The following is a 14,288-nucleotide window of genomic DNA, read 5'->3' as shown; positions in this document are numbered from 1 at the left end:
TAATTCTAAATGGCCTGTGAGGACAGGCACAAGATGTAGAAGTAGAAGGGATGCTGGGAAATAGCGATCACAATAGGATCCACTTTGATCTGGACACAGGGGGGAGAAACATCGGTCCAATACAACAGCCTCGGAACTGAACTTCCGAAAAGAGAATTACGAAGGGATGAGACTCATGGTGGGGAAGAAGATTAAGAAGAGGATAAGCACTGTAAAAACGCTAGAGTAAGCTTGGTCCCTTTTCAAGAACACGGTCACTGAGGCGCAAAATCTATATATACCGAGTATCAACAAGGGATCCAAGAGGAAAAATAACAAAGAACCGGCGTGGTTCACTGTAGAGGTGAAGGAAACGATCAGAGACAAGAAATCTTCGTTTAAGGAATAGAAAAGGTCAAAAACAGACGAAAACTGGAACAAACACAAACAACATCAACGCAGGTGCAATAGGGCGGTATAAAGGGGGCCAAAAGAGACTACGAGGAAAAAATAGCCAAGGAGATTCAAAATATTAAGTCATTCTTTCGATATATCTATATTCTACAATACTGTTCTAAAAAAAGGAAGGAAAAACTTCTACGGTGACAAAATCTCCAAATCCAACAACCTGAGTAGCACATTATTTAACATCTGGCATTCCTTAACCTCCAAAAATGCCTCCATCCTCCCCTCCTCCCCCTCAGCCGAGTCTCTGGCAAAATTCTCCAGCAATAAGGTCTCCACCTTGAGGCGCTCCTTCCCTCCTGCAATCTCCTACAAATCTCTGATTCCAATCGACCCCAACCCTATCCTTACAGACTCCTACCCTATCCCAGCTGACAGATCCTGGTCTTCTTTCGAACTGGTCTCTGAATCCCTGGTCCATAATCTCTGCCTCAAACTGAAATCCTGCAATTGTACCTTAGATCCATTCCCAGCCTACCTTTACGAGAACACTCCCCCTCAGGCCATCTCATCTCTTACCATTCTCATAAACTCCGCCCTCCATTCGGGTCTATTCTCCCCAGAAATCTACTTAACCCCACTACTGAAAAAACCTGATCTAGACCCCTCTACACCATCCAGCTATCGTCCAATTGCAAACATTCCTCTCCTTACCAAGATGCTAGAATCCATCATATCCACTCATCTATCTTCCTACCTTGAAAAATTCACCATTCTGCTACCCTACCAATACGGCTTCCGTCCCAACTTCAGCACCGAATCCCTTCTGACCTCCTTAATCTCAAAAGTTCAACATCTCCATTCTCGCAACAAGTTTGCCGTCCTTCTTCAATTCGACCTCTGCAGCTTTTGATGTCGTCCATCATGATATCCTACTTTACCAACTCACTGAGATAGGCATTAACTTCACAGTCCTTGACTGGTTCTCGAAGTTCTTACGCTCCCGCTCCTACACAGTCAACATGAATGGCATTTCTTCCTCCCCCTGGAACCCGATCTGTGGAGTCCCACAAGGCTCACCTCTCTCTCCTATCCTTTTCAACATTTATATGTCCTTCTTCAAACTCCTCCATCTCTCCCCCCTTGAAACACTTTACACTTACGCAGATGACATCTTTGTCCTCCTTGAGACCGACCGGAACCTCACCAACCTCTCTGCGAATATATCCTCATGTATATTGAACCTTCAATCCTGGGCCCACACTGTGCAGATGAAACTGAACGAATCCAAAATAAAACTTTTCTGGCTCGGCCCAAATTTAACCAACTGCCCTCCTCCATCCCTCTGTCATCTGGCCCCACTCTGCAACTTGAATACTCAAGTAAAATTCTGGGAGTCATCATTGACTCTATACTTTCCTTCAATGATCACCTCAAATCCCTAATAAAAAAATGTTTCTTCAGCCTTCACATGCTGATGAAAGTGAGAACCTGTTTCCATCAAAAACACTTTGCCGTCCTTGTCCAATCCACCATCCTTTCCAGACTGGACTATTGCAACTCTATCTACCTAAGCCTAACAAAGAAAAACCTTCAAAGACTTCAGCAGATTCAGAATGCCGCTGCTAAGCTTATCTTCGTAAAAAGAAAATTCGACCACGTCTCACCGCTTTTGTCCAAGCTCCACTGGCTTCCGATAATCTCCAGAGTCCACTTCAAATGTGCCTGCCTTACTTTCAAGATCCTACACGGCATCCTTCCCCCCCTTTATTCCTCTTTCTTGGAACTCCTCTCACCCCAATTCCACCAGATCCACCCAAAAACTGAAACTTTCCTTTCCCTCTCTAAAAGGCATCTCCCTTGTAGGAAAACTAAGTTCCTCCCTCCCTTTTAGAATCACTGAGCTCTGGAACAACCTTACCTCCCCTCTTAGGAATCTGAGCTCCCTCCAACTCTTCCGTAAACATCTGAAAACCTGGTTATTCTAAAAAATGTAACTCTTCCTCCCTCTCTGTTTACTCTAGTCCTCTAAATTTCCTCTTCATCTTTCCCTCCACTGGAGTTCCTTTCCACCCTAATTCTTGTTAACCGTGTCGAGCTCTGCAAATGTTGAGATGATGCGGTATATAAACCTAAGGTTTAGTTTAGTTTATCATGAGACTGCTAGATGACCATGGAATAAAGGGAGTGCTAAAAGAGGACAAAGCAATCGCCAACAAACTAAACACATTTTTTGCATCTGTATTTACCGAAGAAGATTTACACAGTATACCGGAACCCATCAGGTTATACGTTGGAAACGAACACGGAAAGCTGACAGGATTGACAGTCAGTCTAGAGGAGGTGTGTAGGCAGACTGATAGGCTTAAGAGCGATAAATCCCCAGGACCGGATGGCATCCATCCGAGGGTCATCAAGGAACTGAAAGGGACCATAGCTGAACTGCTTCAACTAATAGCCAATCTGTCGATCAAATTGGGAAAGATTCCAGAAGACTGGAAGGTGGCGAATGTTACGCCGATTTTCAAGAAAGGTTCGATGGGAGATCCGGGAAATTACAGACCGGTGAGTCTGACCTCGATACAGGGTAAGATGGTAGAGGCATTGATAAAGGTCCACATCATTGATCACCTTGACGAACATGGGCTGATGAGAACCAATCAGCATGGTTTTAGCAAAGGCAGATCGTGTTTGACGAACTTGCTGCACTTCTTTGAAGGAGTAAACAGGCAGATAGACAAAGGTGACCCGGTTGACACTGAATATCTAGATTTTCAGAAGGCGTTTGACAAGGTTGCACATGAACGACTACTTCGAAAAATTACGAGACATGGAATTGAGGGTGAAATACTCACGTGGGTTAAAAACTGGCTGGAGCATAGGAAACAGAGAGTGGGGATAAATGGACAATACTCGGACTGGAAAAGCGTCAGCAGTGGGGTGCCGCAGGCCTCAGTGCTTGGACCAGTGCTCTTCAACATCTTTATAAACGATCTGGACATTGGTACGACGAGTGAGGTGATTAAATTTCCAGACGATACGAAGTTATTCAGAGTAGTGAAAACGCAGGGGGATTGCTCTAGTACCTTCCATATTCCTAGCACTGCATCTCCATTGATTCTTTTACCCTGGGTTGCTTCGGTGTAGGAAAATTCAGTAAGGTCAATTTTCTTTTTTTTTCTTGCAATCCCAAAAGATACAGGGGCAGGTTAGACAATACCCCAGTTCCAAAATCAGGTAAGTACAAAGTTTGATGCCAAGATATGAAGCAAACAATCTAAGACGCCATCACACCAGTTACTTCCTCCTGGATTAATGTTTAAATGTTAAAATAAAGTTGCAAATGACATGGTATCTCAAAGTAATGCTTTAAGGACTGTGAACTACAGCACCTGAAGGCCTGTTATTGAGAGGCTAGTAGCATCTCCAGAGTTTCTGCGCAACTATCTTGTTTTAGGGGAATGTGCTTTCAGAATTTGCCTGGATAATCCAGACTGCATCTTCCTTACCACTGGATCAGCCTGTAGGATATTGGTGTTGGCACACCACCAGAGAATGACAGCTTAACCTCTGGTAAAACCAGGAGTGAGCAACAGTCCCAGAGGAAACAGTCCCCAAGCTACCAAAATGTTAGGGTAGACTGGCCAGGCAGGATCCCTATAAAAGGGTTGCCCTCCAGGCTACAAACTTCTGACTACAGAGTCTATGTCTTCTCCCAGGAAGAGCTATTCCAGTCATACTGGAAACCTTTGGAGCGCTGCAAGCACAGTTCAGATAAACACCCAAAAATTAAAAAAATCTAACTCAGAACAGATCAGAAAGACACCTTCCACTTGTAGAAGGAAAAACTGAGAAGATGAGGCACAGCCCAGAGATGCAAGAGGTGAAACCAAGAGAAAAAGGTAGATAATGCTTTCTCCAAACTTGCGAGTAAAGGAAAATAACCCACTAGTCAAGATTCATATGTCTTTTGCACTGGAAGAGGATTTGAACCCTTGCTTACATGGCTCTCAGCACCTTGCTCTAACAAGGATATGCCTGCTGCTTTTTTTGTTTTATGTTTTATTTGGAGACCGTATCTGGCGAAAGACGTAAGAAGACTTGAGGCGGTCCAGAGGAGGGCGACGAAAATGATAGGAGGCTTGCACCAGAAGACATATGAGGAGAGACTGGAAGCCCTGAATATGTATACCCTAGAGGAAAGGAGAGACAGGGGAGATATGATTCAGACGTTCAAATACTTAAAGGGTATTAACGTAGAACAAAATCTTTTCCAGAGAAAGGAAAATGGTAAAACCAGAGGACATAATTTGAGGTTGAGGGGTGGTAGATTCAGGGGCAATGTTAGGAAATTCTACTTTACGGAGAGGGTGGTGGATGCCTGGAATGCGCTCCCGAGAGAGGTGGTGGAGAGTAAAACTGTGACTGAGTTCAAAGAAGCGTGGGATGAACACAGAAGATTTAGAATCAGAAAATAATATTAAAGATTGAACTAGGCCAGTTACTGGGCAGACTTGTACGGTCTGTGTCTGTGTATGGCCGTTTGGAGGAGGATGGGCAGGGGAGGGCTTCAATGGCTGGGAGGGTGTAGATGGGCTGGAGTAAGTCTTAACAGAGATTTCGGCAGTTGGAACCCAAGCACAGTACCGGGTAAAGCTTTGGATTCTCGCCCAGAAATAGCTAAGAAGAAAAAAAAAAAAAAAAAAATTTTTAAATTGAATCAGGTTGGGCAGACTGGATGGACCATTCGGGTCTTTATCTGCCGTCATCTACTATGTTACTATGTTACTATGTCCTTAAATAAACAATTCTCAGAGCTTAAGTTGAACTAGTCTAGTAGTACTGACATTAAATACTAGTAGGCCAAAATTAAAAGTGATAACAAGGACTGCAAAAACATTTTTCATTAGTAGAAACCCCGCACACTTGGCGGGATTCTTCTCTTCCATTACTCTGCTTTTGTATTTATCCACGACGGCTGTTCCGATTGCACCTCCTCTGTTCTACGGCATTTGTACCTATCGCTGTTTTACTCTTTTATTGTAACAGTTTTGTGGTCCTATGTCTGGACCCTGTTGTTTGTATTGACTGCTTTCTCAATAAAAATTATATACTAAATTCAAAGTGATTTAAGCAGGCAGCCATTTTGAAATGGAGCTGCAAGGGGCAGGGATGAGGGGCTGCTCTCTTGCTCCCCCAACAACTCCCCAGTGCAGCACCAAGGAAACAGGTAGGCATGGGGGGGAGGAGAAGGGGGCTACCTGGGGTAGGGGTGAAGAGTGTAGAGAGGCCAGGAAGGGGATTAAAAGTGTTTTACAAAGAAAAATAGTTATTTGGCTGTTGGCCTAATATTCAGCTGGGGCCCATATAACTCTTACATGACTCCGACTGAATACTGGCTGGGCCCACATAAGCTACAGCACCAAGCCCGCCCACATTTAGCCCCCAGTATTCAGTGCCGGTGCCCAGACATGGCCTAACACTGAATATTGGGAGCTAATTTAGCCGGCAAAATTCAGTTTTCTGTAAACCACTAAAATACTTCATTGTCTATCGTGGTATATCATTTTATTAAATATAATCCAGTGTTTAAAAAACACTATCTGTTGCTAGTTGAATATCGAGCGTTAAGATAATATTGCAGTGTTTTACCTTTTCTACTACAGTTAGAAGCGTCTTTTAACCAAATAATCTCTTATTGCTCACCTTGCCATCTGGATATTGAATGTCTTCTTGGACTTCCTCTTCACCACTCTTGTTCTCCATATATAATGAACTCCTTCTGGATAATATGGGTTTCTTCAGACAAGTCTGCTGAAACAACACATTTATTGGTAATTTCAAAAAAAGCACAGTATTCTTGCTAGATTGCTAACTCAATGGCAGCTGCTCAACATTGTTGAACTCATCACTGAAAGCTAACATTATACAGGCCTGCTCTTCTAATGGGAACCCCGAAGAGTGCCGACTTGATGTCTATATTCAGACTTAGCCTTGGCAGCAGAGCTGACTTTATTTTGATATTGGCTGTCAATCCAATTATCAATTTCACTGTGCCTTGTAAAATCCAGTGTCCTCTGAGGAAAGCATATCTACGTGCTGAAATTAGGATCCTTGTTGAGACAACACTAACTGAATAAAATTATTTGTGGTTGGTTTGGACATCTTCCTTGCCTTATTTTTATGGTAGATAGCTTCTATATTAAGGTAAGCTTTTTCTCTATTTGTGCTGCTGAGCTGCTTAACATTGCCATACAGAAGACCTATGATTTATTCCAAAGACTGGTTTCTACTTTTGTTCCAGTTGGGGCTATGGATGCTGTATAGGCAAGTTAAGTCTCAGTCCTCATTCAATAGTGACAGCTAGACTTCCGGTTCATATAGCTTGGGTTCCAGATGACGTTTGTGACCACTATTGCTGTAATAAATGTACAGACTTGGTATGGGAATATAAATACAGAAGGGACAAAACCTGGTAGATCTGAAGAGGTGAATTCAACTGTTACAAGAATAGCAGTGATGACTAGATGTTTTGACTCTAATCATTCCCAGAAAGAAAAAAAAAAAAAGACATTACAAGAAAAACAAATCCCCAAACTGTGCAATAAAGAAACAGGCCACTAAAACTTTTATGGGCAGACTACCCTGATATTTGGCATCACTACAATCACTTCTGATACTATCTTACAAAAACAGGAAATCTCTTTGTGAAAATACAGCACAAAATTCTACAATATTCTTAATAGTCTCTCAAATTTCTTGTTACACAAGATCCAGGATCACAAACCTTTATCACAGCACCTGATGTAGTGTCAGCTGGTGTTCTTCTTCCACTGGGGGTTTCACTTCGGCTTCTTGGATTGGTCATTGTGCATACTGTCCGCTCCCAAGATTTTTGTGAAACTTGAGGTTTATTTGAAATATGGTTCTCATTTTCCTGTGGCAGATATTTAAATATACAATTTTTTTTTTTTTTATATAATATTTCTTTATTGGGCAAAACCAACAGCGCACAAAACAGAGAAGAACAAAATACATCCGCAAATCCATACCATCCACCCCTATCGGGGCAAACTACAAACAGAAAGTAACAATGCAAGATGAAGCAGATGTCAAGATGGCAGCACAAGCCCAATGCATGATTTTACAATAACCCAAAGCCACCCTCCCCCACAGTAGACAGGGCAACCCAATAACAGAGTACAGATACGAAAAACCAACAACCAAACATCCCAATCCTCCCAACCGCACCTCCCCCTCCCAGACCTGTGTGGTAGTCGATCAAAACTGGAAAAAATATAGAAAGATACAAAGCCAAAGAAAAGCACACCCTAGAAAAGTAGAGGAAAAGAAAATAGAAAAAAGAAGCAAAGCTCCCCGTCAGAAGCAGAAAAGAAAAGAACAGAAAAGCTCACAAGGACAAACCGGTCACCGGTAGAGGCCACACCCAACCTCCCCACAGGGATGTACAATCCAATAGGTTAACAATTTAACAACATACTCCTCTCTCGATGCGGAATGGACAGCCAGTACCCCTCCCATACATCCTGAAATTTAGTCCAAAGGCTCTCCACATGCGTCCCCACTTCCCTCCGTTCCAAAAGAGCTAATTCATATAGTGACAAATGCCACTGAGAGAAGGAAGGAGCATGCGGTGCCCTCCAGAATATCAAAATGACCTTCTTAGCCAAAAGGAGAGCTTTAAAGACCAACAACCGCTGTCCAACAGAGCATCGGGTAAGAGCAGCTCCATCATAAAAAAGGGCAATATTAGGGGTACATGCAAGCAACGAAGGATACAAGGAGGACAGAAAAGCCTACACCTGCTTCCAAAAGGCCTGTATCAGGGGACAAGCCCAGAACATATGACCTAAAGTAGCAGGGCTCACAGTACACTTGGGACAACAGGCATGAGCAGCAAATCCCACCCAATGAGCCCTCTGCGGTGAAATAAACGTGCGGTGGAGAAATTTATATTCCTGCTCCCTATGGAGCATGTTAAAAGAGAAAGTTCGCAGAGAGACAAAACAGTGGGAAATCAAGGTGGACGGAATAGCGCTCTTTAAGTCAGCGCTCCATGCCCCAGCCAACAAATCAGCCCGATCCATCAGCAAAGAGAGCTGCAATGCTGTGACAAAGAAACGAAGATGCGGGGCCGAATCCTTCCACAAAGCCAGACTCTGACCAAGACTCTTCGCCACCGAAGCACGCAAATAGGTCCCACCAAGACTGAGAATATAATGTCGAAGTTGTAAATAGCCAAAAGCATCCACTCGGTCTAATCCATATAAAGACGCCAGCTCAGCACATCCCCCACCCTACGAACCCCATGCGCACGAACCCCATGCGCATGCCCAAGACTGGAAGACTCGATTGTCGCTTCCCGGACTAAATTGTAGGTTCCCCACTATGGGCAACATAGGAGATATACTATAATTGACACCCAAGTGTTGACAAAGCATCCTCCAAACAAGTCTCATATAAGACCAAAGCACATTTCCCCGCAAAGATGAATCCAACTGAGCAGAGGGTGCATGTATCAAAAATAATCCAGAAACAAGAAACAAAAAATCCCTCTCCACCGAAAAGGTCAGAAAGGAGTAACTCTCCAGGCACCAATCTCGAACCTGTCGCAGGCCACACGCCAAATTATATGTTCGGAGATCTAAGAGACCGAAACCCTCCCACGCCTCCGGTAGCATCAAGACGCGCAGGGGCAAGCGAGGCTTCCGTCCCCGCCACAGAAAAACCCTCAGGGCACTATATAACACCTCCAAATCCCTACGGCGTAGCCAGATTGGTAGAGTCTGTAACAGATACAGCCACCGAGGAACAATCATCGTATTGTATAAAAAGATGCGACCTGCAAGGGAGACCGGCAGAGCACCCCACAAGCGCAGACTCGCGACAGATTTCCGAAGCAAGGGCCGCACATTAATCTCATAGAGGCGCTCCAAGGAGGAAGGTATCAAAACACCCAGATATTTCACCTGCAAGGAGGCCTCTTTCAGGGGGAAATCGGACCACATATGAGAAATGTGTAAATGAAGAGGGAGTGCTTCCGATTTGGATACATTGAGTTTAAGACCTGAGATCTCCCCAAACTTCCGAAACAACTCCAACAATAAAGAAAGATTTGAGACGGATCAGTTAAAAGAACCATAATATCTTCCGCAAAAGCCATACAATGTAAAGAAGAGGTTCCCACCTCCACTCCAGTGAGCAAGGGATGGATACGAAGCGAAGGAGTAAGGGCTCCAAAAATAAAATATAAAGCAAAGGAGACAGGGGGCATCCCTGCCGAGTGCCCCGCTCCAACGAGAAAACCAGAGAAACAATCCCATTGATCAGCACAGCAGCCGCAGGATTAGAATAGAGGGCACGGAGAGCCCTCAATTAGAACCCATCTACCCCGTATCGTTGTAGCAACAGGAAGAGAAGGCCCTCTCGACCCTATCAAAGGCCTTTTCGGAGTCAAAGCTAATAGCCAAAGCAGGCAGCTGCCGAGAATCACAATGGGCCAAAGCGAGCAAGAGCTTCCGAACATTATGACCAGCCTATCGGCCCCTCACAAAACCCACCTGGTCTACCCCCACCAGAGAAGGAACAAGCGGGGCCAACCGGTTAGCCAAGATCCGGGCTAAGATTTTAAGATCAACGTTAATAAGCGAAATAAGCCGATAAGACTCTACCAGAAGAGGGTCCTTACCCGGTTTAGGCAATATGGTAATCAACACCTGATTCGAACAAGGGGGGAAGGAACCCCCATCCACTGCATGCTCATAATACTGTCTCAGTGGATCAGCCACATAGCTGTGCAGAAGACGATAGAACTCCCCATTGAATCCATCTGGACCCGGAGATTTACATAGAGGTAAGTTTTTAATAACCCCCAAAACCTCCTCCCTAGTAATAGGAGAGGCCAGACTCGCACTGTCAGTATCCTAGAGCCGAGGCAAGGGCAGAGAGTCTAGATATCCCTGAATCCGAGAGTCCTGGTCCACCACCTCCGCTGTATAAAAGGAGCTATAAAAGGTGACAAAAAGCTTTTCAAGATGGGACTGAGCTGTGACCAGTTGTCCCCCAGAGTCTCTAAGAGAGGTGATGGAGGAGGAACCCCTCCGCGCCCTGGCCAGCTGGGCCAACATTCTGCCCGGCCGATTGCCAAAACGGTGTAACCGATACTTGTAATAAAAGAGGGATTTTTGGGCTCTTTCATGTAAGAGGGCATGGAGCGCTGACTGAGCCACCTGAAATGCATGCTTATGGGACACAGTGGGGGAATGAAGTACCAAAAGTCTACTCTCCCGTACCCTACGTTCCAGAGCCAAAATCTTAGCCGCCATCATTTTCTTCCGGCGGGCACAGTAAGCTAACACAGCCCCACGAATCACCGCCTTGGCAGCCTCCCAAAGTAGAATACCATCACCTGCATGTACCCCATTGAACTCGACATAATTCCTCCACTGCTTCTCTAAATATAGTTTGAAATCAGGGTCAGAGTAAAGCTCCACCGGAAAACGCCAGCGCCCACCACCACCAGGGGGTCCATCCGCGAGACTAACATCCATCCATACCAGAGTGTGATCAGAGAGAACCAACGCTCCTATCTCAGCCTTATGAACTGCAAAAAAGGAGGAACGCAAGAGAAAAATATAGTTTATTCTCAAAGAGGAATCATGCACCCTAGAAGTATGAGTAAAATCCCTCTCTCCAGGGTGGAGTGTTCTCCAAACATCTACCATATCTAAGGCATTCACCCATGCATGAAGCCCATTATCCGACCTCCCGGACAACCCAGCGGACCCCCTGGTGGAATCCAACACAGGATCCAAAATAGAATTAAAGTCCCCCAGAAAAATTTTGTGGGCCACAGGTATCTGGGGCAGGAACAGTAAGACCCCCAAGAGCTTTTTTATAAAAGGACCGTTGAGCACTGTTTGGAGCATACACAGACATCAAAAGGACAGGTTTTTGATATAGAGTGCCCTGAACCAGAACATAGTGACACTCCGGATCTGAGATGACCCCAGACAGGACAAAAGGCAGCAATTTATGTATCAGCAAAGCCACCCCTGCCTTAGCCTTTGGAGAAGAGGCAGAATAACAGTGACCCACCCAGGACTGTCGCAGCTTACCATGTTCTTTCTCAGTAAGCTTAGTTTCCTGCAGTCCCACAATGTCGCCATGAGCCAAGTGTTGTAAAATCTTGGTTCTCTTAATCGGGGAATTGATACCAGACACATACCATGTCACACAGCGCACACCCCGCTTAGGTGTCATCCAACGAAAGAAACCAAAGATACCAGCACAATAGAAGAACAGAAAATTCCTGCCGAGAGTCCCAGCCCTCCTCCCGGCAGCCAAACATCCAGAACACAACCAAACACCTTTTCCCAACAACCACACAGATCCAATCCCCCCAACCCCTCCCCCCTCCCAGGCCCCCCCAAACCCCAAAAACCACCACTCCAGAGAAGGGACACTAAAAGGCCCAAGTCCCCCCCTCCCCAACCTCCCACACAACAGACCAGCACCCATTATAGAAAAGAAAAAGAAAAAGAAAAAAGAGATATAAGATAAGGGCTGGAAGAACAACAACAACCCCTCATCCAAAGAGTGCAGTAAAATAAACCAAGTATGCCAGAGCACATCCGGGCAAAAGACATACACAGCACAAGGCAAAGTCCAAAAGAACATTAGCTATAGAAAAACAAAGAAAGCCCCCAAACAAAGGCTGTAACCAACGCAGTCAATAAAAGAGAATCTATGATGTCCCCGCAGAAGGGGTAACCCGCTCTCTACAGGGACCCCCACTCAAGCATGCAATAAGCCACAAGGAAGAGTCACCACTCTTCAAGTGCTGGGCGCCAGATCAGGGAACCAGATAAGCACTTGAGCCTGTGCTGCAGTGCTGGTGTCGAACAAAAATGGCTGGCCATTGTAGAGCACCCGGAGCTTGGCAGGAAATTGCAGCGTGAAGCGCAACTTTTTCTCAGTGAGGTTCTTGCAAACAGCCGAGAAGCTCCTGCGAAGAGAGGCCACCTGTGCAGAATAATGCTGAAAGAGCAGGACCCGCTGATTCTGGAACTGAAGATCCTGTTTATGCCGGTAGTTCTTTAACAGCAAGTCTTTAAGGGCAAAGTTAAGGATGCGAATAATCACCACACGAGGCCTGGTAGAGCCCTCCTGCCTCCTGCCCAACCGGTGCGCTCGCTCAATGCGCAGGGGCCCAGGCCATGTGTAACCAGCAGCTATGATGTCAGCCATTTTTCCAGCGTGGCGAGGAAATCCGCATCCAGTACTGATTCGGGTATGCCGACAAGACGCAGGTTGTTCCGTCTGGAGCGAGTCTCCAGATCCTCCATTTTCTCCTTACAGTGATTCACTTTGCTCTGCAAACGCTTAAGCTCCTCCTGCACTGAGACCAGGGAATCCTCTGCGGAGCTAACTCGTTGTTCCACTTCAGTAACTCGGGCGGTGAAATCAGCTACGGTGGTGGTAAGCGTCACTAAAGTATCATGCACTTTATCCAGTCGGGTTCTCAGGGCAGCCACCACCGCCTCAGTTAAACAAGCGATCATATCATCGCTCATAGAGTCAGCCGTGTCGGCCGCACCCGCCATTTTCCCCTCACCACTGGGCCTCGCTTTCAGGCTGCCACGCTCCTTCTTACCCAATTTTGTTGCCATTTCCACACCACCTTTCTGCACAAACTTGTCCATAAGCCCTGCTAGACTGTGAAGGGGTGCTGGGGTGAGATGTTAGTCGCCGATTTTAGTGCAGGGAGGCTGAAGCAGAGGGAAGAATGCAGAGCTCAAGGAGAGTACGTCTTCCCTGCTCTCAGCACAGCCACGCCCCCCAATATACAAATTTAAACTATTAGGGGGGGGAATTTTCATACAATCTGTACCAGGACAAAGATGAAGCATACTTTTTTTCAGAGAACTTTTCACCAAGAACTTTTCACCAATTTTCAATGAGAATATATGCATGTACTTTTGCTTTGAAATTTGCTATGAGTACAAAGTATGGATGGTCACTTGTACCTGCTTTTGTTGCATGCAGGTCTATTTCTGCAAATAAATCCATAGCTTCAGGTGCAAATTCAGAGCTTTCCAAGGACAGGAAAATATCTACTGTACCTGAATGTGTACTGCTTTGATAGATTTCAGGCTTATGGGTGGTATAGAAGTAATTTAAAAATATATATATTTTTAAAAAAATACACCCATATTAACAGAATGGCAGCCACCATGATGCAGTTAGCTACACCGCTTAATGTGCTGGAGAGTTAATTGCTCTGCATTATCTGCTAAGTTAACAGCTGATGAATGGTAACTAACTCTGTATTTACTATAAAGTGAATTTCCTGCCTGTTCCCCATCCCTCCCATTAGAGAATGACACGGTGGCTGTTACCCGTGGCTAGCCGCAGGTAACCCGCCAAAACGGTGAGGAAAAACCTGTGTTCACCGTGGCTACAGGGACAAGGCCATACACCGCCCCGTGGAGCGGTGAATGGCCTTGACCCCGCAGTTAAGGGAGGGAACGCATGCGGTCACTTATCGCTCTCCCTCCCAACTGCCGCCGCTGAGTTAAACCAGCTCCCTTTCTCCCTCCCTGCCCCTTACCTTTGTGGCCGCGAGTCTAAATTGCCTTCTTACAGCAGCTGGAGCGTTGAAGCTTTGTGTGGCTGCCATAAAGGTCATCTCTGATGCAACCGGAAGTTGCATCAGAAATGACCTTTACGGCAGCCATATGCAACTACAACGCTCCGGCTGCTGTAAGAAGGAAGTTTGGACATCGCCAGCCACAGGTAAAGGGCAGGGAGGTTTGTCGGACTGGGCCTGTTGTCCGGGGGGGAGGTGGGGTGAAAGCGCCATGAAGGTAAGGGGCAGGGAG

The 14,288-nt window shown here is 45.6% G+C and overlaps 1 protein-coding gene across 5 annotated transcripts in view; it reads right to left on the bottom strand.

Annotated features, from left to right (window-relative positions):
• LOC117358015 (centromere protein J-like) overlaps positions 1 to 14,288 on the bottom strand; it is a 324,580-nt gene that overhangs the window by 75,578 nt on the left and 234,714 nt on the right. For 2 of the 5 annotated variants that reach the window (XM_033939403.1, XM_033939406.1), the window contains exons 15-16: positions 7,172 to 7,321; positions 6,091 to 6,198 (exon numbers count right to left, since the gene is read on the bottom strand). In XM_033939403.1, coding sequence (XP_033795294.1) covers positions 6,091 to 6,198; positions 7,172 to 7,321 — 258 coding nt within the window. Of the gene's footprint in view, positions 1 to 6,090; positions 6,199 to 7,171; positions 7,322 to 14,288 lie in introns of those variants that run through there. The other 3 variants (XM_033939405.1, XM_033939407.1, XM_033939408.1) reach the window with 3 other exon arrangements.

Source organism: Geotrypetes seraphini, chromosome 3, assembly GCF_902459505.1.
Source record: "Geotrypetes seraphini chromosome 3, aGeoSer1.1, whole genome shotgun sequence".
Taxonomy (NCBI): Eukaryota; Metazoa; Chordata; class Amphibia; order Gymnophiona; family Dermophiidae; genus Geotrypetes; species Geotrypetes seraphini.
Note: the sequence above shows the minus strand (reverse complement) of the source record. Positions and strands in the feature narration are given on the sequence as shown.